Source organism: Euleptes europaea, chromosome 7 (assembly GCF_029931775.1).
Source record: "Euleptes europaea isolate rEulEur1 chromosome 7, rEulEur1.hap1, whole genome shotgun sequence".
Classification (NCBI taxonomy): domain Eukaryota; kingdom Metazoa; phylum Chordata; class Lepidosauria; order Squamata; family Sphaerodactylidae; genus Euleptes; species Euleptes europaea.
The window spans coordinates 98216681-98238749 of NC_079318.1; the positions used below are offsets into that span (position 1 = coordinate 98216681).

The 22069-nt window shown below is 50.6% G+C and overlaps 1 protein-coding gene across 1 annotated transcript in view; it reads right to left on the minus strand.

Moving 5' to 3' along the window:
* Positions 1-467: 467 nt before the first annotated feature.
* CGN (cingulin) overlaps positions 468-22069 on the minus strand; it is a 75885-nt gene continuing 54283 nt past the window's right edge. Inside the window, exons 15-23 of the mRNA XM_056852740.1 lie at positions 19809-20066; positions 18734-18904; positions 18049-18210; positions 14300-14389; positions 13245-13328; positions 3426-3544; positions 2532-2640; positions 1157-1320; positions 468-622 (exon numbers count right to left, since the gene is read on the minus strand). Coding sequence (XP_056708718.1) covers positions 481-622; positions 1157-1320; positions 2532-2640; positions 3426-3544; positions 13245-13328; positions 14300-14389; positions 18049-18210; positions 18734-18904; positions 19809-20066 — 1299 coding nt within the window. The 3' untranslated portion in view covers positions 468-480. The remainder of the gene's footprint in view (positions 623-1156; positions 1321-2531; positions 2641-3425; positions 3545-13244; positions 13329-14299; positions 14390-18048; positions 18211-18733; positions 18905-19808; positions 20067-22069) is intronic.

Consider the following 22069-nt stretch of genomic DNA (forward strand, 5'->3'; position numbering starts at 1 on the left):
ACGCTCTTGTCTACAATCTTCCCAAAATCACACCCCCTCATTATTGCACATTGATTTCAGTATTCATGCATTTTACATACATACATACATAGATGTTTAGGCCCCCCTATATACACAGAAAGATTAAAATTTGGTTAAGAAAGAGAACCTCCTTTTTTTTAAATCATTCATTCACCAATGCCCTGAGTACCAGATCAAGAAACAATTTAGGTTAAATATCTCTATTTTACACACCACCCCTCCCCCAGCAAAAAAAATACAAATATTTCCTTCACATCGATAAGAGGTCTGTTTTATCATGGAAAAGGCGCGAGGGGTGTCCTCCGTCTTCTACTTCTGTGCCCGACAGGGCGAAAGGAGCGACCATCACTTTGCGAGGGGACAGTTTTCTGAAAGGGTGCCCCCATGTCCATTTGGGGGCTTATAGAGGAGGCTGAGGTGCACCCCCCCACCCGGCCTGGCCCTCGCAGCCTGACACTGCTAGCAGGAACTGGTCTGGAGGTTCCCCTCGGTCAGGAGGGACGCAATGGAGGACGGGCCGTAGGCGCTGTCAAACTCCTCGTCTGAGCTCAAGTGGTCATCCTTCAGGGAGGATTCTGCCGTGGACCGGGCTGCCTTGCGCCTAGATCCAAAGGAGAGAAGGCAAGCAATCGTTTGCACCCATTGCAAAAAAGAGGAGCCAATGCATCGAGGGCAGGGGTCCCCTACTTTCTTGAGCCCGTGGCCCCCTCTGGAATTCTGACACAGGGTGGTGGGCGCAGTCACAAAATGGCCACCGCAGGAGGCAGGGCCACACACACACACACGGAGCCCCAGTGCACGGGACGAGAGCAGGAATTTCAAAAATACTGGGGAAAACATGAAGGGAAGAGATATATCTTTCTTCATGACTGACAGCATCCAATTTCCCAATAATCCCCTCCCCATGTCCGCCGTTCCTTCCTTGCTTTGCTCCCCCAAATGCAAGCGATTGCGATAGCTACCCTTGCTGATTGCTACTCTCCTCCCTTTGGCCAAACTGTTGGCTCCTTGGGGCATGGAGCCATTTTTCTCATGCACGCTCCTCTGCAAAGGCCCAAGAAAGGGCAGTGGGTGGTTCTTGGGGAAGCATAAGCGAAAAATGGTGCCGCACTGTGGCGACGCTCCCGCCTCCTACCAGAGGTCCTTCTCTAGGGCCTTGATCCTGCTCTGCAGCTGTTCGTTCATCTCGTGCTGCTCCTCCAGCTCCCGCTGGGCCTTCTTCCGTGCAGTCTCCAGCCGCTCAATCTCCTCTTCGGCGCTGTCCACCTGCCTCTTCAGCGCCTTGACCCGCAGGCTCAGCTGCACATGCCAGGGGGAGGGAAGAATGCAGTCAGGGTGACGTTGGGTGCTGTGGGACTGTCAAGGGGGCAGGAAAAGCAGGGTGGGCCGCAAAGAGGGGGGTCGATCTCTGGTCAGAGGGGACAAGAATGAGGTGACTGCAAATGAAATGGCCTTCTACCAAGTCAGACCCTTAGCATGGCACTATCCCTTTCAGCTGGCAGCAACTTTCTGGGGTCTCCAGCACACAAAGGCCTTTCATGGACCTGCTACCCAACTCCGTTCACTGGGGATGAACCCGGGGTCTTTCTGCATGCAAAGCTGGCACTCCACCGCCGAGCCGAATCTCGGCCTACTGAGCTCATAACGGTCTCCTAGGACCAGCGGCTCTCCTTAGAACCCAGGACCGCCTGCATGCAGGGAAGGTGCTCTACTGCTCAGCCAGGGCCTCTCCCCTCAAAGACATGATACTGGGTCATAGAATCATAGAGTTGGAAGGGACCACCGGGGTCATCTAGTCCAACCCCCTGCACAATGCAGGAAATTCACAGCTACCTCGCCCCCACCACCCCCAGTGACCACTACTCCATGCCCAGAAGATGGCCAAGGTGCCCTCCCTCTCATGATCCACCTAAGGCCATAGAATCAGCATTGCTCACAGACGGCCATCTAGCCTCTGCTTCAAAACCTCAGGGGCGGAGAGCTCACCACCTCCTGAGGAAGCCTGCTCCACTGTCCGAAAGTTCTTCCTAATGTCTAGACGGAAACTCTTTTGATTTAATTTTAACCCGTTGGTTCTGGCCTGACCTTCTGGGGCAACAAAAACCACTCGGCACCCTCCTCTATATGACAGCCCTCCAAGTACTTGAAGATGGTTGTCAGTGCAATATGAAAGACCTCTGCCCGAGACCCTGGAGAGCAGCTGCCAGTCCGAGTAGTCAATACTGACCTTGATGGAGCAAAGGTCTGATTCAGTAGAAGGCAGTTTCATGGGGGGTCTTCCCAAACCTTGGGATCCTTTTCTGACAGGAGACAAAATCAGGGCTTTCTTCTCTCAGGGCACTCACTCCACCTCCGAGTGGGGGTCATCCACACCGTTTCCAGGTGTGTCACTTTGGAGCAAACCAACGAGAGCCAAAGGGCAGATCTCGCCAGAGGATTGAGTGCGTCCCTCTTTGGCTTGGCCTCTTCGCCAAGGGCCCACCTACCCTCCCCGCCCCCGCCCCACCCACCTGGTCTTTCTGGTCATTGATGTGCTGCCTCTCGTCGTCAATCTGGATGGTCAGCTCCTTCACCTTCCGCTCCAGCTTGCGGTTGGACGACACCAGCAAGTTCTTCTCTCTGCGGGGGGTGGGTGGGGGTGGAATGGCACAGCTCAGCCAATTTGGCCTTGCCTCAATCAATCAACCAACCAATCAGTGTGGCATGTGGTTCAAGACTATCAACCCTGTATTTGTTGCTGTATAGGCTTGTTCTTAATATCTGCACGAGTGCGTTATACAATACAATACCTTTATAGGCATCTTGAAATAATAAAACACGACGAACAGCCGGCAAAAACAGGTTAAAATAATTCTTATTATTCATTAGTAATGATAATTTATCGATTAAAATTAAAATTTATAAAATACTTGAGCTCTCGTGAACTGGATGATCTTTGGAGAGTCTCTCAGTGAGGGCTGTGGCTAAAAAGGAGGCTACTAAAGCAGTAAGGATACTGTCCTGATCTGCTAAAAGGGGGTGAGTCAGATCCCTTTTTTATGTTATGCACATAAATCAGGCATTGTGAGGTATACAAAGAAACCTGCCATAAGTCACTGCCGATGGAAAGGCATTTAATCTTGCCAATGTAAAGGCTCTTCTCTGAAATGCTAGAGCTAGATTATAGAGGTAATTTGCGCAAGATCCATAGGTTGTAGTAATGCCTAAAGCGCCAGGAGAACAAATTCTCGGTGAGTGTGGAAGAAAAAGCTGTCTTTCATGGTCGTATAATCGCCGTTGGATAGTGAGTGATTTATAATAAATATATTTTATAGTATAATTTAGTTCTTTTCTGCCCAACCCTTGGGTACCCAGCTTTGCCCTTAGGGTGGGTCTCCCCCTTCCCTTCCCTTCGTTTCGCTTACCTTTCTTCAGCCTGGAGCTTGTCCTGCAGCTCCTGAACACGCGACTCCAGCTGCGAGACGTTGGCGCTGGGCTTCTGCAGCCCCTCGGAGCTGGCCAGCCGGCTCTTGAGGTCTTTGTTCTGGAAAGAAGGGTTCAGAGCGTGAGGCAAGAACCCGAGGACCCCTGCTTCCCTGTGGAAGCCGAGCGGAGTCGGGAGCTATCCGGCTGCGGACGTCCGTTTAAAAAAGGGACATTGCAGGCTGAGATTCTCAGAAGTGAAAGGCTGACCAAAAGTCTCCTGCCTGGACATGGAATCCTAGAGTTGGAAGGGGCCATAGAGGCCATCTAGTCCCACCCCCTGCTCGATGTAGGATCAGCCTACAGCATCCCTGACAAGTGCTTGTCCAGCCTCTGCTTAAAGGCCGCCAGTGAAGGGGAGCTGACCACCTCCCTAGGTAGCCGATTCCACTGTCGAACAACTCTTACTGCAGCCAGTACCTCTCCACCCGCCATTTAAACCCATGATTGTGAGTCCATTCCTCTGCTGCCAACAGGAACAGCTCCCTACCCTCCTCTAAGTGAGAGCTCTTCAAATTCTTCAAGAGAGCCATCCTGTTCCCCCTCAACCTCCTCTTCTCCAGACTGAACATTCCCAACTCCCTCAGCCTTTTCCTCCTAGGGCTTGATCTCCAGGCCCCTGATCATCCTCGTCACTCTCCTCTGTACCCGCTCTATTCTGTCCACATCCTGAATGGCGGTGGTGTTCGGCTGCGGTATGAGTGTGTGTGTGGGTCTATTTATTGCCTAGCTGAGCCGCCAAAAATGGAGAGCAAATGACGCTTATTCTGATTACAACGATTTGGAAACAGGTGTGGAGGTTGGTTTTGAGAGATCCGAGGAATAGATGCATTTTTCCGTGTGTAAAATGGTCCTTACCACAGCCATGCAAGGTAGGACCATATTATTACCCTCAAACTATAGGTGGGGGCTGACGCTTAGAGAGATAGGGTTGCCTGATGAACTCCTCGCAAAGGTTCGGTTGTGATTTGGCATTCATAGAATCCTAGAGTAGGAAGGGGCCATAGAGGCCATCTAGTCCCACCCCCTGCTCAATGCAGGATCAGCCTAGAGCATCCCTGACAAGTGCTTGTCCAGCCTCTCCTTAAAGCCTGCAGTGAGGGGGAGCTCACCACCTCCCTCGGTAGCTGATTCCACTGTCGAACAACTCTTCCTGTCAAAAAACTTTTCCTAAAGTCCAGCTAGTACCAGCCCGTAATTTAAACCCATGATTGCAAGTCCTGTCCTCTGCTGCCAACAGGAACAGCTCCCTGCCCTCCTCATCACCTGTGGGATGTTCATTGTTATTATGCACTCTCTCCCCCCCGCCCATTTCTATCTTTACGAGCTGCTTGCTTGACTCACGAGGCAAAAGTAAACCACACGTGCTCAGAAATAGTCTTACTGGTGATGGAAAGTGCCGTCAATTCGCAGTCTACTTATGGCTACCCAGTAGAGTAGGGGTGTCGAACTCAATTGTTAGGAGGGCCGGATATGACATAAATGACACTTGGTTGGGCTGGGTCATGCCTCGCCAGCCCAGATCGGGAGTGTGTGGCTGCCTCAGCTGGCTCATGGGCTGGATAACAGCCCTCAATGAACTGGATCCAGACAGCAGGCCTTCCATTTGACACCCCTGCCAAAGGGTTTTCAAGGCGAGAGATACTCAGAGATAGTTTACCACTGCCTGCTTTATGTGAAGCAACCCTGAACTTCCTTGGTGGTCTCCCTTCCAAGTACTAACCAGGCCTGACCCTGCTTAGCTTGAAAGATCTGAGGAGGTCAGGCTAGCATGGGCCATCCAGATCAGGGCAGAGACAAACAGAGGTGGCCTACCATTGCCTGCCTCTGCGTAGCGATCATGGTCTTCCTTGGTGGTCTCCCATCCAAGTACTAGCCAGGGCCGACCCTGCTCAACTTCTGAGATTCAACAAGAGCGGGCGAGCCTGGGCCATCCAGGTCAAGGCAAGACACGTTCAGAAGTGGTTTGCCATTGCCTGCCTCTGCATAGCAATCGTGGAAGGAGAAGGAGAAAGAGAAGGAGAAGAAGAGTTGGTTTTTATGTGCCGACTTTCTCTACCACTTAAGGGAGACTCAAACCAGCTTACAATCCCCTTCCTTTCTCCTCCCCACAACAGACACCCTGTGAGGTAGGTGAGGCTTAGAGAGCGTGACTGGCCCAAGGTCACCCAGCTGGCTTCATGTGTAGGAGCGGGGAAACAAACCCAGTTCACCAGATTAGCCTCCACCGCTCATGGGGAGGAGTGGGGAATCAAACCTGGTCTCCAGATCAGTCTCCACCGCTCCAAACCACCTCTCTTAACCACTACACCACGCTGACAAGTGATTGTCCAGCCTCTGCTTAAAGACTGCCAGAGATGGGGAGATGGGGAAATGTAGTCCAGAGGTCTTGGAATCCAAATTTAGGTTGCTAGGCAGGAGACTAAAAGCCAGGACCGCCAAGGTAGCTTTCTCAGAAATGCTACCTGTTCCACGTGCAGGACCAGCTAGGCAGGCACAGTTGGTGAGTCTCAATGCATGGATGAGACGGTGGTGCAGGGAAGAGGGCTTTAGATTTGTAAGGAACTGGGCAACATTTTGGGACAAGCCGGGCCTATACAAAAGGGATGGGCTCTACTTGAACCAGGATGGAACCAGACTGCTGGCACGTAACATAAAAAAGGGTGGTAGAGCAGCTTTTAAACTGAACCTGGGGGGAAAGCCGACAGGAGCTGAGAAGCATCCAGTTCAGGCAAACTAAGTGAACATGGACAAAGGGAAAATTGCTTCAGATTGCCCACATAGGAATTATTTAGACATGAAAGGGAATGGGGGAAAAATGATGGATAGCCACTTAAAGATGCCCAAAGGAACATGCCAGGCAAGTCGAAAGAGAGAAACAGTGTGGAGGTGTTTCTATGCTAATGCTAGAAGCCTCCAAGCAAAAATGGGGGAATTAGAGTGCATGGTTTTAAGAGAAAACATAGATATAGTGAGCATTACAGAAACCTGGTGGAGGGGAGAGAACCAGTGGGATACGGTCATCCCTGGTTACAAACTGTATAGAAATGACAGGAAAGGGCGTATTGGAGGGGGTGTTGCTAGGTATATCAAGGAAGGCATAGTGTCTAATAAGCTAGAGACCATAAAAAGGGCAGACTCGTCCACAGAATCCTTATGGGTGACAATTCCGGGCCCCAAAGGAGATTTAGTACTGGGGACGTTCTATCGGCCCCCTGACCAAATGGCTCAGGGTGATCTTGAGATGGAGAATGAAATTAGGGAAGCATGTAAAGGTAATGAAGTAGTAATAATGGGAGACTTCAACTTCCCTCATATTGATTGGATAAATGTATGCTACAGTCAAGCCAAAGAGATAAAAAAATTTTAGACATCCTAAATGACTGTGCCCTCGAACAGTTGGTCATAGACCCAACCAGACGGGAGGCGATCCTGGATTTAATACTCTGTGGTGCTGCCAGTGACTTAGTGCGGGATGTAGATGTAGTTGAGCCAGTTGGCAATAGTGATCACAATGGCATCAAATTTAATTTATATGTAAGTGGGAAAGTGACTGGGAAATCTCACACAATTACCTTTGACTTTAAAAGAGGGAACTTCTCTAAAATGAGAAAACTGGTAAAGAGGAAGTTAGGAGGGTTAAATCTCTGGAAAAGGCTTGGGGGGGTCACTGAAGTCCACATTACTAGAGGCTCAGCTAGCTTGTATACCACAGGTCAGGAAAGATAGTAACAAGTCCAAGAGGTCACCACCATGGCTAACGGGTAAGGTGAAGGAAGCAATTAGAGAGAAAAAGTCTTCCTTCAGAGACTGGAACGTTTGCCCAAACGAGGCGAACAGAAGCAAACACAAACTTGCACAAAGGAAATGCAAGCAGATATTAGAGATGCAAAAAAAGATTTTGAGGGGCATATTGCTAAACATATCAAAACAAATAATAAGAAATTCTTTAAGTACCGTATATTAGGAGTAGGAAACCAGCTAGGGAAGCGGTTGGACCATTGGATGACAATGGGAGTAAAGGAACTGTAAGGGAGGATAAAGCGATTGCTGAAAAACTAAATGAATTCTTCTCATCTGTCTTCACTGTTGAAGATATAGGGCAGATTCCTTCTCCTGAACAGAGATTTTGGAGAGGGGAAAATGAGGAACTGAGGCAAATAGTGGTAACAAGGCAGGAAGTCCTAGAACGTCTAGACAAACTGCAAACTAACAAGTCACAGGGACCAGACAGTATTCATCCTAGAGTTCTTCAAGAACTCAAATGGGAAATTGCTGAACTTCTAACAAAGATATGTAACATGTCCCTTCGATCAGCCTCTGTACCAGAGGACTGGAGAATGGCCAATGTAACACCCATTTATAAAAAAGGTTCCAGGGGGGAACCCAGGAAATTACAGGCCAGTTAGCTTAATGTCTGTTCCGGGTAAATTGGTGGAAAGCATTATTAAAGATAGAATTGTCAAGCATATAGAAGGGCAAGGTCTGGGGCAAAACCCAACAGGGCTTCTGTAAGGGTAGGTCCTGTCTCACTAACCTATTAGAGTTTTTTGAAAGCGTCAATAAGCATGTGGACAGGAATGAGCCTGTGGATATTTTGTATTTGGATTTCCAAAAAGCTTTTGACAAAGTGCCCCACCAAAGACTGCTAAGCAAACTCCATAGTCATGGCATAAGAGGACAAGTCCTCTTGTGGATTGAGAGCTGGCTGAAAAATAAGGAGCAGAGAGTGGGAATAAATGGTCAGTTCTCACAATGGCGGGATGTGAGCAGTGGGGTGCTTCAGGGATCTGTGTTGGGACCGGTGCTTTTCAACCTGTTCATCAATGACCTGGAGTTGGGGTTAAACAGTGAAGTAGCCAAGTTTGCAGATGACACCAAATTATTTAGGGTGGTTAAAACAAAATCGGACTGTGAAGAGCTCCAGAAGGATCTCTGCATACTGGAAAATGGGCATTAAAATGGCAAATGAGATTCAATGTGAGTAAGTGGAAAGTGATGCATATTGGGGCAAAAAATCCCAACTTCACATATACACTGATGGGATCTGGAAGCGACAGACCAAGAAAGAGATCTTGGGGTGGTAGTGGATAGCTCAATGAAGATGTCAACCCAGTGTGCGGCTGCTGTAAAAAAAGGCAAATTCCATGCTGGCCATAATTAGATGAGGAATAGAGAATAAAACTGCTGATATCATACTGCCCCTGTACTGATCTATGGTGAGACCACACTTGGAACACTGTGTACAATTCTGGTCACCACACCTAAAAAAGGATATTACAGAGCTTGAGAAGGTGCAGAAAAGAGCAACCAAAATGATCAGGGGACTAGAGCCCTATGAGGAGCGGTTGAAACGCTTAGGGCTGTTTAGCTTGGAAAGAAGGTGGCTAAGGGGAGACATGATACAGGTCTACAAAATTATGCATGGTTTGGAGAGAGTGGACAGGGAAAATGGACAGGGAAGTTTTTCTCCCTCTCCCATAATACTAAAATACGGGGTCATCTGCTAAAGCTGGAGGGTGAGAGATTCAAAACAGATAAAAGGAAGTATTTTTCCACACAATGCATAGTTAAATTGTGGAACTCCCTGCCCCAGGATGTGGTGATGGCTGCCAGCTTGGAGGGCTTTAAGAGGGGAGGGAACATATTCATGGAGGAGAGGGGTATTCATGGCTATTAGTTAGAATGGATACTAGTCATGCTGCATACCTATTCTCTCTAGTAACAGAGGAGCATGCCTATTATTTTGGGTGCGGTGGAACACAGGCAGGATAAATGCTGCTGCAGTCGTCTTGTTTGTGGGCTTCCTAGAGGCCCCTGGTTGGCCACTGCATGAACAGACTGCTGGACTTGATGGGCCTTGGTCTGATCCAGCAGGGCCTTTCTTATGTTCTTATGGGAGCTCACCACCTCCCTGGGCAGCTGATTCCACTGTCAAACAGTTCTTACTGTAAAAACCTTTCCCCTAATATCCAGCTGGTACCTTTCCACCCGCAATTTAAACCCATTATTGCGAGTCCTGCCCTCTGCTGCCAACAGGAAGAGCTCCCTGCCCTCCTCTAAGGGACAGCCCTTCACATACTTAAAGAGAGCAATTGTGTCCCCCCTCAACCTCCTCTTCTCCAGACTCAACATTCCCCTCAGCCTTTCCTCGTAGGGCTTGGTCTCCAGGCCCTGGATCATCCTCGTCGCTCTCCTCTGCACCCGCTTCATTAGGGCCTCTGGCCGGGGTTACAAACAAGGAAGGCATACATCACATTGTTATGTAACACTGCCAGCCAGGTGGAAGCTTTACTACCGGAGTTACATAACAGTAATTATGTTCCCCTTGTACTGAGGAATGTCCAAGAAAAAAAAAGGGTTGAAAGCCCTAGAAATGGCCGAGGCTCCTCCCTCTCTGTGTTCAAACATGCTTCAGGCGAACGGCTGCACAGGTAGGAAAAGAACTTTCTAAGCGCGGGATAGAAATTTTCCCGCCTGTGTGACAGCAGCTGCCAAGTTAGAGCGGTTCCTCAGTGGAACAGGCTTCCTCGGGAGGAGGTGGGCTCTCCTTCCCAGGAGGTTTTTAAGCAGAGGCTAGATGGCCATCTGTCAGCAATGCTGATTCTATGACCTTAGGCAGTTCATGAGACAGGTTTGCGTCAGTGTTCGGATCTCGTGGACCATTCTTGCATGCCCAGGGAAATGCCGATCGCCACTTTGGGGTCAGGAAGGGATTTTCCTCCAGGCCAGATTGGCCAGGGATCCTGGAGGGTTTTTATTGCCATCTTCTGGGCATGGAGCAGAGGTCACTGGGGTTTGTGAGGGGGGAGGTAGTTGTGAATTTCCTGCATTGTACAGGAACACTGGTGCAACCCTTCCTACCCTCCCTCTCATAATCTGCCTAAGTTCACAGAATCAGCACTGCTGACAGATGGCCATCTAGCCTCTGCTTAAAAACCTCCAGGGAAGGAGAGCTCACCACCTCCCGAGGAAGCCTGTTCCACTGAGGAACCGCTCTGTCAGAAAGTTCTTCCTAATGTTTAGGTGAAAACTCTTTGGATTTAATTTCAACCCATCGGTTCTGGTCCGACCTTCTGGGGCGACAGAAAACAACTCGGCACCCTCCTCTCTATGACAGCCCTTCAAGTACTTGAAGATGGTTCTCATATCCCCTTTCAGTCTTCTCCTCTTCAGGCTAAACATACCCAGATCCTTCAACCTTTCCTCACAGGACTTGGTCTCCAGACCCCGCACCGTCTTCGTTGCCCTCCTCAGGACACATTCCTAAGCGGACTTTGAAACGCAACATGGAAGAGAGACGCTTCTGGATATGATCCCCCTGACCACCAGAAGCTGTTCAGGCCTCCTGGGCTTACAATAGCATGGGGCAAGGCCGGCCCGCAAGCAGAGCGTCTGGGTTGTCTTCCCCTCTTTAATCACCCGGGGAGTTAAACAGTAGAGCAGGGATCTCTGTTCTTAAAATTAACCCCGGGGGCTCTGGCTTCTGAAGCGGTTCATTCGCATACCCAAAAGTCTTGCTTCTTGCAAGTCGGGACAAGCACAGGCTTCCCCGGGGAGCAGAAGCAGCCGGCTGAAGGCTTTTCGAAACTGTCCGGATATCAAAACAGCCTATTGACAAAACAAAACTGCCCCGTCCGTAGTGGCTAGGGGAACAGGTCATTTCTGGGCCTCGGACCAAAACAAGCGCCTCACCTCCACATGAGCAGCAGACTCTAATCTGGAGAACCGGGTTCAATTCCCCACTCCTCCACATGCAGCCTGCTGGGTAGCCTTGGGCTAGTCACAGTTCTCTCTGAACTCTCTCAGCCCCGCCTACCTCACAAGGTGTCTGTTGTGGGGAGGGGGAGGGAAGGGGATTGTAAGCCGCTTTGAGACTCCTTAAAGGCAGAGAAAATCGGGGTATAAAACCCAACTCTTCTTCTTCTTCTTCTAAGCACTACACCACGCTGCCTCTGTCATATGCAATCAATCGTCTGATCTGGGCCACGCCCCCCTCCCCCACTGAAGGGCGGGCCCTGAGCCTCACAAGATTAAAGGTCTATGGGTCTCGGCGACCAATCAGGGCAGAACCCCCTGGCCCCCACCCTAGCACCCCTTACCATAAGCCATCTTCCGAAATGCTGGCCACAAGCCAGGATCGGATGGAGACACCCAGGACTCCTCCTTGTTCTTCAACCCCTAAGCCACATCCGTCAGCAGACGGCGAGCTAATTTGACGGCTGTCTCCTTCCTAATCCTCACCCTCCTGGGATTCTCAACCACACCCGTCTTACACTCCCTGAATATATTTTTGTGTTCCTTGGGGAGCCCATGTCGCCAAGGGATGCTTTTACAAGCTGGGATTTTGTTTTTGAATTTTGAACTCGGGGCGGAGCTTTATTTGAATTCCCGGCCTGCCCCACAATTACATCAGGGCTCGAGCAGGTCTGCAAAGCTGGCACAGAACGCGTCGCTGACTCTCCCCCGAGCTCGACGCGGGCCGTTCTTTGCGGCTCGGTCTCTCCGGCGAGCTGTCAGCTGAAGGGCTGCAGGATTGATTTATCAGAGAAGGGATACTGCACCGTTCAATTCCCACAATGGCCAACAACACAAGAAGAAGAAAAAGAGTTGGTTTTAATATGCCAACTTTCTCTACCACTTAAGGCAGAATCAAACCGGCTTACAATTATTTTCCCCTCCCCACAAAAGACACCCTGTGAGGTAGGTGGGGCTGGCAGAGCTGTGACTAGCCCAAGGTCACCCAGCTGGCTTCGTGTGGAGGAGTGGGGAAACCACCCCAGTTCACCAGATTAGCCTCCGCCGCTCATGTGGAGGAGTGGGGAATCAAACCCGGTTCTCCAGATCAGAGTCCACTGCTCCAAGCCACTGCTCTTAACCACTACACCATGCTGGCTCTCTTCTCTTCCTAACATGGAATGTTCACAACTGATCAAAACGCGTCACAAATCATAATTAATTCTTTTTTAAAGCCTCAGCGAGAGGATTGAAGCGGAAGGATAGAGAAAGCCAGCACCGTCTTAACCGGGCTCAAAAAACACTGCTTAAACAGAACTGTCTTAACAGCTTTGGTCGTGGATCATGATGGGTAGCCGTGTTAGTCTGTCAGTAGCAGTAGAACAGAGCAAGAGTCCAGTAGCACCTTAAAGACTAACAAAATTTCTGGCAGGGTGTGAGTGTTCGTGAGCCACAGCTAGAATGTGAGTCCCAGCAGTCCTTAAGTAGAGAAGAGGGAATTCAGACACCCCATGGCAACAGCACGTAAATGTCAATAGCAGGTAAATAACATTAGAGGGCTTGATTGGATTAGGTGTGATATGCAGAGGGGTAGTAGGTGTGGAGAAATCAGCATTGGTAATGAGAGAGGAATCTCAGGTCCCTATTCAGTCCAGGAGAATGCACTGTCTTGAGCATCGTTATTAGTTGTAATTCAGCAGTTTCTCTTTCTAATCTCTATTTGAAATCCCTTTGTAAGAGAGAGATAATGATGGGGAACCGTGTTAGTTTGTCTGTAGCAGCAGAAAAGAGCAAGAGTCCAGTAGCATCTTAAAGACTAACAAAATTTCTGACAGGGTATGAGCTTTCATGAGTCACAGATCACTTTTTCAGATACAGCTAAAATGTGAGTCCACCTGTTCTTAAGAAGAGAAGAGTGAATTCACACACCCCATGGCAATAGCAAAGACCTGCTATTGACATTTACAGGCTATTGCCATGGGGGGGTCCGAATTCTCTCCTTAAGGAAGCCTCACCAGCCTCACCTGCCTCTCCAGAGAGATCTTGTCGCACTCCAGGTCCTGCCGGGCAGAACGCTCCTGCAACAGCTCAGCCCGCAATTGGTCAATCTGAAGAAAGAGAGAGGAAGGGGAGGGGCTTAGCATGAGTTGAACACAAGACTTCTTTTGACTAATTTAATTTTTATTTATCAGCACCCCTAATTGGAGATTTTAAATGGTGGCCTTTTAGGCCTTTTTATAACCGCTGTTTTGTTTGTATGGAAAGCCACCTTGAGTTCTGCAAGGCAGACAAGCGGCTAATAAAGGATTTAAATAAAACAAACAAATAAATAAATGCCACAAAAGTAGGGAAAAGCATTTTGGGGATCGGGAGTCCCAAGACAGGGTCCTTCTTCCAGACCAAATAGGTTGAGCTGAAAAATGCCAAAATTTCAAATATATAAATTTTAACATATTTATATATTTGTAATTGTAATATACAAACACTGAATGTGAAAATTTTGCCTATGCTAGAGGCCTATGTTTTTAACTTGAATGTGCACCTTATTAAAATTTATATATTTGTAATTTTAGCATTTTTCAGCTCAACCTCTTTGGTCTGGAATTAGTACTCTGGTTGAGTTCCATTTGGTTCCCCCCCCCTCTTTTGTTGTTGTTTTTCCAGGGTCTTCTTCCCCCACAGTATGGGGCCTGTGCCACCCAGCTCTTGCTTGCATGGCTACCGACAAACCCCACTCCCGCCCAAAGGATTTTGTATGACATTGTGCATACGTGTTATAAGGAGATGTCAGAGGAGCATGCCTATTCTATGAGGTGCTGTGGAGCACAGGCAGGAGAATGCTGCTGCCGTCGTCTCCAGGGGAACTGATCTCTGTCACCTGGAGATCAGTTGTAAAAGCAGGAGATCTCCAGCCACCACCTGGAGGCTGGCAACCCTGCCTGCAAGGTCTTGTTGGGAGACAATGGCGAGGAAACCCAAAAACAGACCCTTCAGGATGCGAATCAGCCCAGCTGCCCTTTCATTAGCTCACTGACGTCCTGCAAGCTGGCGAGGCAGTGTTTCAAACGCAGCCCCTCACCTGGTCTCTGGTGCGGTTAATCCTCTCGGTCAGCAGCTCAACTGTGTTCCGTTCCTCGTCCAGTTCCACTTCCAGCCGTTTCGCTTTGTCCTGCAAAATGCAATACAAAAAACAACAACCACATCTGTATACAGGACTGGGTCTGAAAGGATCCCTGAAGATTTAAAGGCAGGGTTTGCCGACTGTTTCAGCTCTGTACAAGACCAGGCCCTAGGAGGAAAAGACTGAAGGAGTTGGGAATGTTCAGTCTGGAGAAGAGGAGGCTGAGGGGGGACAGGATGGCTCTCTTGAAGTATTGGAAGGGCTGTCATGCAGAGGAGGGCAGGGATCCTGTTGGCAGCAGAGGGCAGGACTCGCAATAACGGGTTCAAGTTGCAGGCAGAAAGGTACAGGCTGGCTATTAGGAAAACATTTTTTACAGTAAGAGTAGTTCAACCGTGGAATCGGCTACCTAGGGAGGTGGTGAGCTTCCCCTCACTGGCATAAGCAGAGGCTGGACAAGCACTTGTCAGGGATGCTCTAGGCTGATCCTTCATTGAGCAGGGAGTTGGACTGGATGACCTCTGTGGCCCCTTCAAAAAGGATGTGGACAGAATGGAGCGGGTGCAGAGGAGAGCGACGTGGATGATCAGGGGCTGGGAGACCAAGCCCTACGAGGAAAGGCTGAGGGAGCTGGGAATGTCCAGTCTGGAGAAGAGGAGGTTGAGGGAGGACAGGATGGCTCTCTTGAAGTATTTGAAGGGCTGTCACTTCGAGGAGGGCAGGGAGCTGTTCCTGTTGGCAGCAGAGGAGAGGACTCGCAATAATGGGTTTAAATTGCATGTGGAAAGGTACCTGATGGATATTAGTTCAGTACTGGAATCAGCTTCCTAGGGAGGTGGTGAGCTTCTCTGGCAGTCTTTAAGGAGCGGCTGGACAAGCACTTGTCAGGGATGCTCCAGGCTGCTCCTGCATTAAGCAGGGGGTGGGACTAGATGGCCTCTACGGACTCTTCTAGTTCTAGGATTCTATGATTGCCTGGTCAGCTCTATGTTCTTTGGAAACAACAAAATCAAAAGTTTCCGGCTAGACATTAGGAAGAAATTTCTCACAGTTAGAGCGGTTCCTCAGTGGAGCAGGCTTCCTCGGGAGGTGGTAAGTGCTCCATCCCTGGAGGTTTTTAAGCAGAAGCTAGATGGCCATCTGGCAGCAATGCTGATTCTATGACCTTAGGCAGATCATGAGAGGGAGGGCACCTTGGCCATCTTCTGGGCATGGAGTAGGGGCCGCTGGGGGTATGGGGGGGAGGTAGTTATGAATTTCATGCATTGTGCAGGGGGTTTGGACTAGATGACCCTGGTGGTCCCTTCCAACTCTATGATTCTAACATTAAAAGGTAAAGGTCCCCTGTGCAAGCACCGGGTCATTCCTGACCCATGGGGTGACGTCACGTCCCGACGTTTCCTAGGCAGACTTGGTTTACAGGGTGGTTTGCCAGTGCCTTTCCCAGTCATCTTCCCTTTACCCCCAGCGAGCTGGGTGCTCATTTTACCGATCTCGGAAGGCTGAGTTGAGCTTGAGCCGGCTACCTGAAACCGACTTCCGTTGAGATCGAACTCAGGTCGTGAGCAGAGCTTGGACTGCAATACTGCAGCTTACCACTAAGAACCTCAGGAGGGGAGGCTGGTAAAAAGTACTTCTCTAAGGGGAAGGCCTGGGCATGTTCTTAGAGAACTTCTCTTCTCCTCCCTCCTCCTTGTGGGAAAAGGTACAGCGGTAGAGGGCAACCAGTGCCAGAAAAGCAGATATTTTTGGTTTGAGATGCAAAACAAGGCTGAGACGCCAACCTTCCTTTCTCTCCAAATGGAGCTTGTTTCCTGCGAAATCAATACCCGTGCCCACAACCGGATCCTATGGATCCATTCCCCCAAAGGGGAAACCTTACTCCGGGCTCAAGGGGCCTACTCTTGATACAAGAGCAATCTCTTCCTTTCCAGGAAGGAGCTTCGGGCTGGGGGAAAGCGCTGCCGTTAGCGGAATGGATCCACAGGATCCAGCCCGTTATTTAACCGTTTATAAAATGTCCCGAAGATGCTCGGCACAAAAACGTCACATGGAAAAGGGAGACAGAAAAATGACCCCACTGAGTTGGTTTTTATATGCCGATTTTCTCTACCACTGGAGGGAGAATCAAACCAGCTTACAATCTCCTTCCCTTCCTCTCCCCACAACAGACACCCAGGGAGGGAGGTGGGGCTGAGAGAGCTCTTAATAGAACTGTGAGTAGCCCAAGGTCACCCAGCTGGCTTCATGTGTAGGAGTGGGGAAACAAATCCAGTTTGCCAGATTAGCCTCTGCCGCTCATGTGGAGGAGGAGTGGGGAATCAAACCCGGTTCTCCAGATCAGAGTCCACTGCTCCAAACCACTACTCTTAACCACTACACCACACTGACTGAAGTGAAATAGGAAGGCCCGGCCGGTTTTGTACCGATAACTGTGGTACAAAAAGCAGCATCCGTTGGATTTGGGAAGTGGGTCAAAGCAGCAGCAATCAGTCACAGCCCACCACAAGCTGCTGAAAGTCTACAGAGAAGAACGGGGATTATCCTAAATTGCCGATGCGGCTGGAGCCAATCAGGCGCATCACTGCAAATACTTGGGAATGCATTGAAAATTCAAATACGCTTTAAGTGTGTGAAGGGCTGTCAGTTACAGGAGGGCAGGGAGCTGTTCCTGTTGGCAGCAGAGGATAGGACACGCAATAATGGGTTTAAATTGCGGGCAGAAAGGTACCGGCTGGATATTAGGGAAAAAAGGTTTACAGTAAGAGCTGAATCGGCTGTCTAGCTCCCCCTCACTGGCAGTCTTCAAGCAGCGGCTGGACAGACACTAGTCAGGGGAATCAAACTAATTTGTTATGAGGGCCAGATATGACATAAATGTCACTTGGTCGGGCCGGGTCATGCATCGCCAGCCCAGATAGGGATGAGGGGTGTTTTTTTTTGCCTCGGCTGGTTCATGGGCCGGATGAGAGCTCTCAAGGGGCTGGATCCAGCCCCCGGGGCTGTCTGTTTGACACCTTAGCTTTAGGCTGATCCTGCATTGAGCAGGGAGTTGGACTAAATGGCCTCACAATAATGGGTTTAAATTACAGGTGGAAAGGTACCAGCTGAACATTAGGAAACAATTTTTTACAGTAAGAAGAAGAGTTGGTTTTTATATGCCGACTTTCTCTACCACTTAAGGGAGAATCAAACCAGCTTACAGTCGCCTTCTCCTCCCCTCCCCGCAACAGACACCCTGTGAGGTAGGTGAGGCTGAGAGAGCTGTGACTAGCCCAAGGTCACCGAGCTGGTTTCATGTGTAGGAGTGGGGAATCGAACCCGGCTCTCCAGATCAGAGTCCACCGCTCCAAACTACCCCTCTTAACCACTACACCACGCAGCTGCCTAGGGAGGTGGTGAGCTCCCCCTCACTGGCAGTCTTCAGGCAGTGACTGGACAAACACTTGTCAGGGATGCTCTAGTCTGATCCTGCATTGAGCAGGGGGTTGGACTAGATGGCCTCTATCACCCCTTCCAACAGTATGATTCTACGATTGCCAGTGTTGGAGGTGGAATGCCGTTGGGAATTTGCTCCACCCAGGAAGATTCCAGTTCGAGTCACAGAGAGGGCTCTGCCCATGCATCAAAAATATGGACCCCTCTAAAAGGCAGGCTTGAAGGTGACCTGAGACTTCCTTTTGAGAAGGGAGAGGAGAAATACGAACCTCCAGAGCTTTGACTTGCCGGGATCGATCATCCTGGGACCGCCGCTTGGAGTCCACCTCCTGCTCCAGGTTGTGGAGCCGCTGAGCCAGCAGCTCCTTGTCCAGCATGGCGTTCTCCCGCTCGGCCTGGCTGTCCTGCAAGGCCTGCTTGAGTCTCGCGACCTTGGGGAAGGGAAGCACAGAAAGCTAAGGGAGCAGAACAGGCCCGTGCAAGAAGAAGAAGAAGAAGAAGAGTTGGTTTCTATACGGTGATTTTCTCTGCCGAAAGGAGTCTCAAAACTGCTTACAATCGTCTTCCCCTCCCCACAACAGACACCTTGTGAGGTAGGTGGGGCTGAGAAAGTTTGGAGAGAACTGTGACTGGCCCAAGGTCACCCAGCAGGCTGCATGTGGAGGAGGGGGGAATCGAACCCGGTTCTCCAGATTAGAGTCCACCACTCATGTGCAGGAGCGGGGAAACAAACCCCCTTTCTCCAGATTAGAGTCTGCCGCTCATGTGGAAGGAGTGGAGAATCAAACCCGGTTCTCCAGATTAGAGTCCACCTCTGCTTCCAACAGGAGGATTCTGACCGTTCCGCTTCCTCTCATTTCACGCGCTTATTTGACGCAAAAGGCGGTTCCCTGTCTCCGCCTTGCACCTCTTGCGTCCGAATCCATACGACCCCCCCACTCCCCGGGCCCCTACCTCATCTTGCAGCCGTCCCACGTTGTACTGCATTTTCTCCACCTCGGCATTCCGGTCTTTGGCCTGCTTCTGCGAGTCCGTTATCTCCTTGCGGGACTTCTCTTTGTACTCCTCCAGTTGCGACTGCAGGGTAGACAGGGCCCGGTGGGACTCTTCGGTCATCTGATCCAGCTGGAGGGAGAACGAGAGGAAATCGGGATTCGGCCAGAGCAAAAAAAACGGACTGGGTTCTGATTGTCCTTCCTCCCTCTCTCCCATCCCGACTACAGAAAGGTCTTCCTTGATGACCATTCTTCAGTGAACCGGGACCCCCGGGCAGACCAAGGTAGTCAGGATCTCTCCTTCTATCAGAAAGACTACAAATTCAGTGTGAGCAAGTGTAAAGTGATGGATATTGGGACCAAAAAATCACAACTTTACATGTACACTAATGGGAACCGCGCTGGCAGCAACAGACCAAGAAAGGGATCTTGGGGCGGTAGTGTATAGCTCAATGAAGACGTCAACCCAGTGTGTGCTTGCTGTGAAAAAGGCAAATTCCATGCAGGCCATAATTAGACAAGGAATTGAGAATAAAAATGCTGATATCATACTGCCCTTGTACAAATCTATGGTGAGACCACACTGGGAATACTGTGTACAGTTCTGGTCACATTTAAAGAAGAATATGGCAGAGCTTGAGAAGGTGCAGAAAAGAGCAACCAAAATGATCAGGGGACCAGAGCAACTGCCCTATGAGGAGCGGTTAAAACGCTAAGGGCTGTTTAGCTTGGAAAGAAGGCGGCTAAGGGGAGACGTGATAGAGGTCTATAAAATTATGCATGGGATGGAGAGAGTGGACAGGGAGAAGCTTTTCTCCCTCTCTCATAATACCAGAACACAGGGTCAACTGCTGAAGCTGGAGGGGGAGAGACTCAAAACAGACAAAAGGAAGTATTTCAACTTTATGGCATTGAAGTCCCTCCCCAAACCCCGCCCACCTCAGACTCTTCCCCAAAAACCTTACGCTGGTGGCAAAGAGGGACCTGGCAACCCAAGGATCACCCCGGGGTCCCGGGTCACCAGCTGGGCTCACCTCTCTGGTCAGCTTCCCGACGCTCTTGTCCAGGAGCCGCTTCTCTTCCTCCAGTTCGCTCTTGGCCCTCTTCAGCTGTTCCTTCTGCTTGGCCTCCTCATGGAAGGAGGCGGCCAGGTCTTCGTGCTCCCGTGAGAGCCGGGCCAGGCTCCGCTGGGCCTCCTCCAGCCGGCTCTCCAGGGACCTCTTGGCCAGCAGCAGCTCCTGCTCTTGGTCTGTGGCGTCCCCCAGGGACTCCTCCATCTGCCGGCGGTCAGCCTGGGAGGGGGAGGGGAAGAACGGGTGGTGGGTGCCTCGCCCCTCCTGAAGGCGAAGCAAGGGAGGGCGCACTTGTTTGTGGGGCTGCCAGCCTCCAGGTGGGGCCTGGAGATATCCTGGAATTACAGCTGATCTCCAGACGATGGAGAGCCTCTGGAGATCTGGAATTACAGCTGACCTCCAGATGACGGAGATCCCCGGGAGAAAAAAGGCAGCTTTGGAGGGTGGACCCTATGTGTGTGGGGCCTGGAGATCTCCTGGAATTACAGCTGATCTCCCGGCGATGGAGATCAGTTCCCCTGGAGATAACGGCTGCTTTGGAGGGTGGAGCCTGAAGTTCTTCCCCTGCCCAAATTCTGCCCTTCCCTGGTCCCACCCATAAATCTCTAAGAATTTCCCAGTGTTGACTTAGGTCATGATGGGCAGCCGTGTTAGTCTGTCTGTAGCAGTAGAAAAGAGCAAGAGTCCTCTAACACATTAAAGACTAACAAAATTTCTGGTAGGGTATGAGCTTTCGTGAGTCACAGATCGCTTCTTCAGATACTTCTTTAGAAAGCTGATCCCTTAACAGAAATTTTGTTAGTCTTTAAGGTGCTACTGGAGATCTCCTTCTATTACAGCTGATCTCCAGCCGATAGAGATCAGTTCACCTGGAGAAAATGGCCGCTTTGGCAATTGGACTCTATGGCATTGAAGCCCCTCCCCTCCCCAAACCCTGCCCTCCTCAGGCTTCGCCCAAAAATCTACAGGTATTTCCCAACCTGGAGCTGGCAACCCTATTCACAGTGCCCGCAAACCTCAAATTCGGCCATACGAGGCAGTCCGTGACCAACGAGGGGGTCATCTGGGGGGCAGGGAGGGGGCTCTGGGCCCTCTCCAGGAAAGAGCTAGAACAGTGATGGCGAACCTTTTAGAGACCGAGTGCCCAAACTGCAACCCAAAACCCACTTATTTATCGCAAAGTGCCAACACAGCAATTTAACCTGAATACATACCCATCAGGGCTAGTCACCCGTGATGGACTTTTCCTCCAGAAATTTGTCCAATCCCCTCTTAAAGGCATCTAGGCTAGATGCCATCACCACATCCTGTGGCAAGGAGTTCTACAGGTTAATTACATGCTGGGTAAGAGGGTGTTCCTCTTTTAGTAGGGGATTTCACTGAAAGGTGGGAGGTGCTACAAAGACTGCGCTGTGGCCCGAGCGCTCTGCTCCCCTCCAGCTACGCCACGCTGTGAGCTATGCTCCCCTCCAACCTAGCTCCTCTCCAACCCCACCACGGGAATCACCTTCGCCACAGACTCAACAGGCTGCCGTCCGCGCCGCACCCTCACGCCGCATGTGAGCTGCCCGGCATGTGAGCCGCCATGCCGCATGTGACAGGGGAGGGAGGACGCGCTCCCCTTGGGCTGCTGGGCAGAGGGGCGGGTGATGTGAGAAATGCCCTCAGGCGCGCGTGGCGAGGGGGAGGGGAGCAGCCCAGCCCCACGTCCCTCTGGCTTTCTAATAACGAACTCAGGCGAACTCTGTGCTGGGGCGACGGCGCGCGTGCCCACAGAGAGGGCTCTGAGTGCCCCCTCTGGCACGCGTGCCAAAGGTTCACCACCTAGAAGCACAGCAGCGCCAGTTATTAAATGCCCTCACCTGCTCCATGCCTGAAGGGAGCATAGGGAAATAGGGTTGGCAGGTTCCCCCTGGCAACTGGCAGGAGCTTTCTGGGGCTGGGGTGATGCAACCCTGAAGTGACGCAGATACTCCAGCAATCTCCTTGAAAAACTATGGTTTCCATAGAGTTTGGGGGAGAGTGCTAGAGCATTCACGTCACTTCCGGGTTTACCCAGAAGTGATGATTGCTCCCCCACTTCAGCTGGCCCTCTTCTGTGGGATGACCAGCTAAGTGTCGGCGGGCGGCCCAGTGGATTGATGTGCCTTTGCCCGCCAATGCCAGGCAACTGGCAAGCCCAGGAGGAAAGGAGGGGGTGGAATCCAATCCCTTGCCCCCGC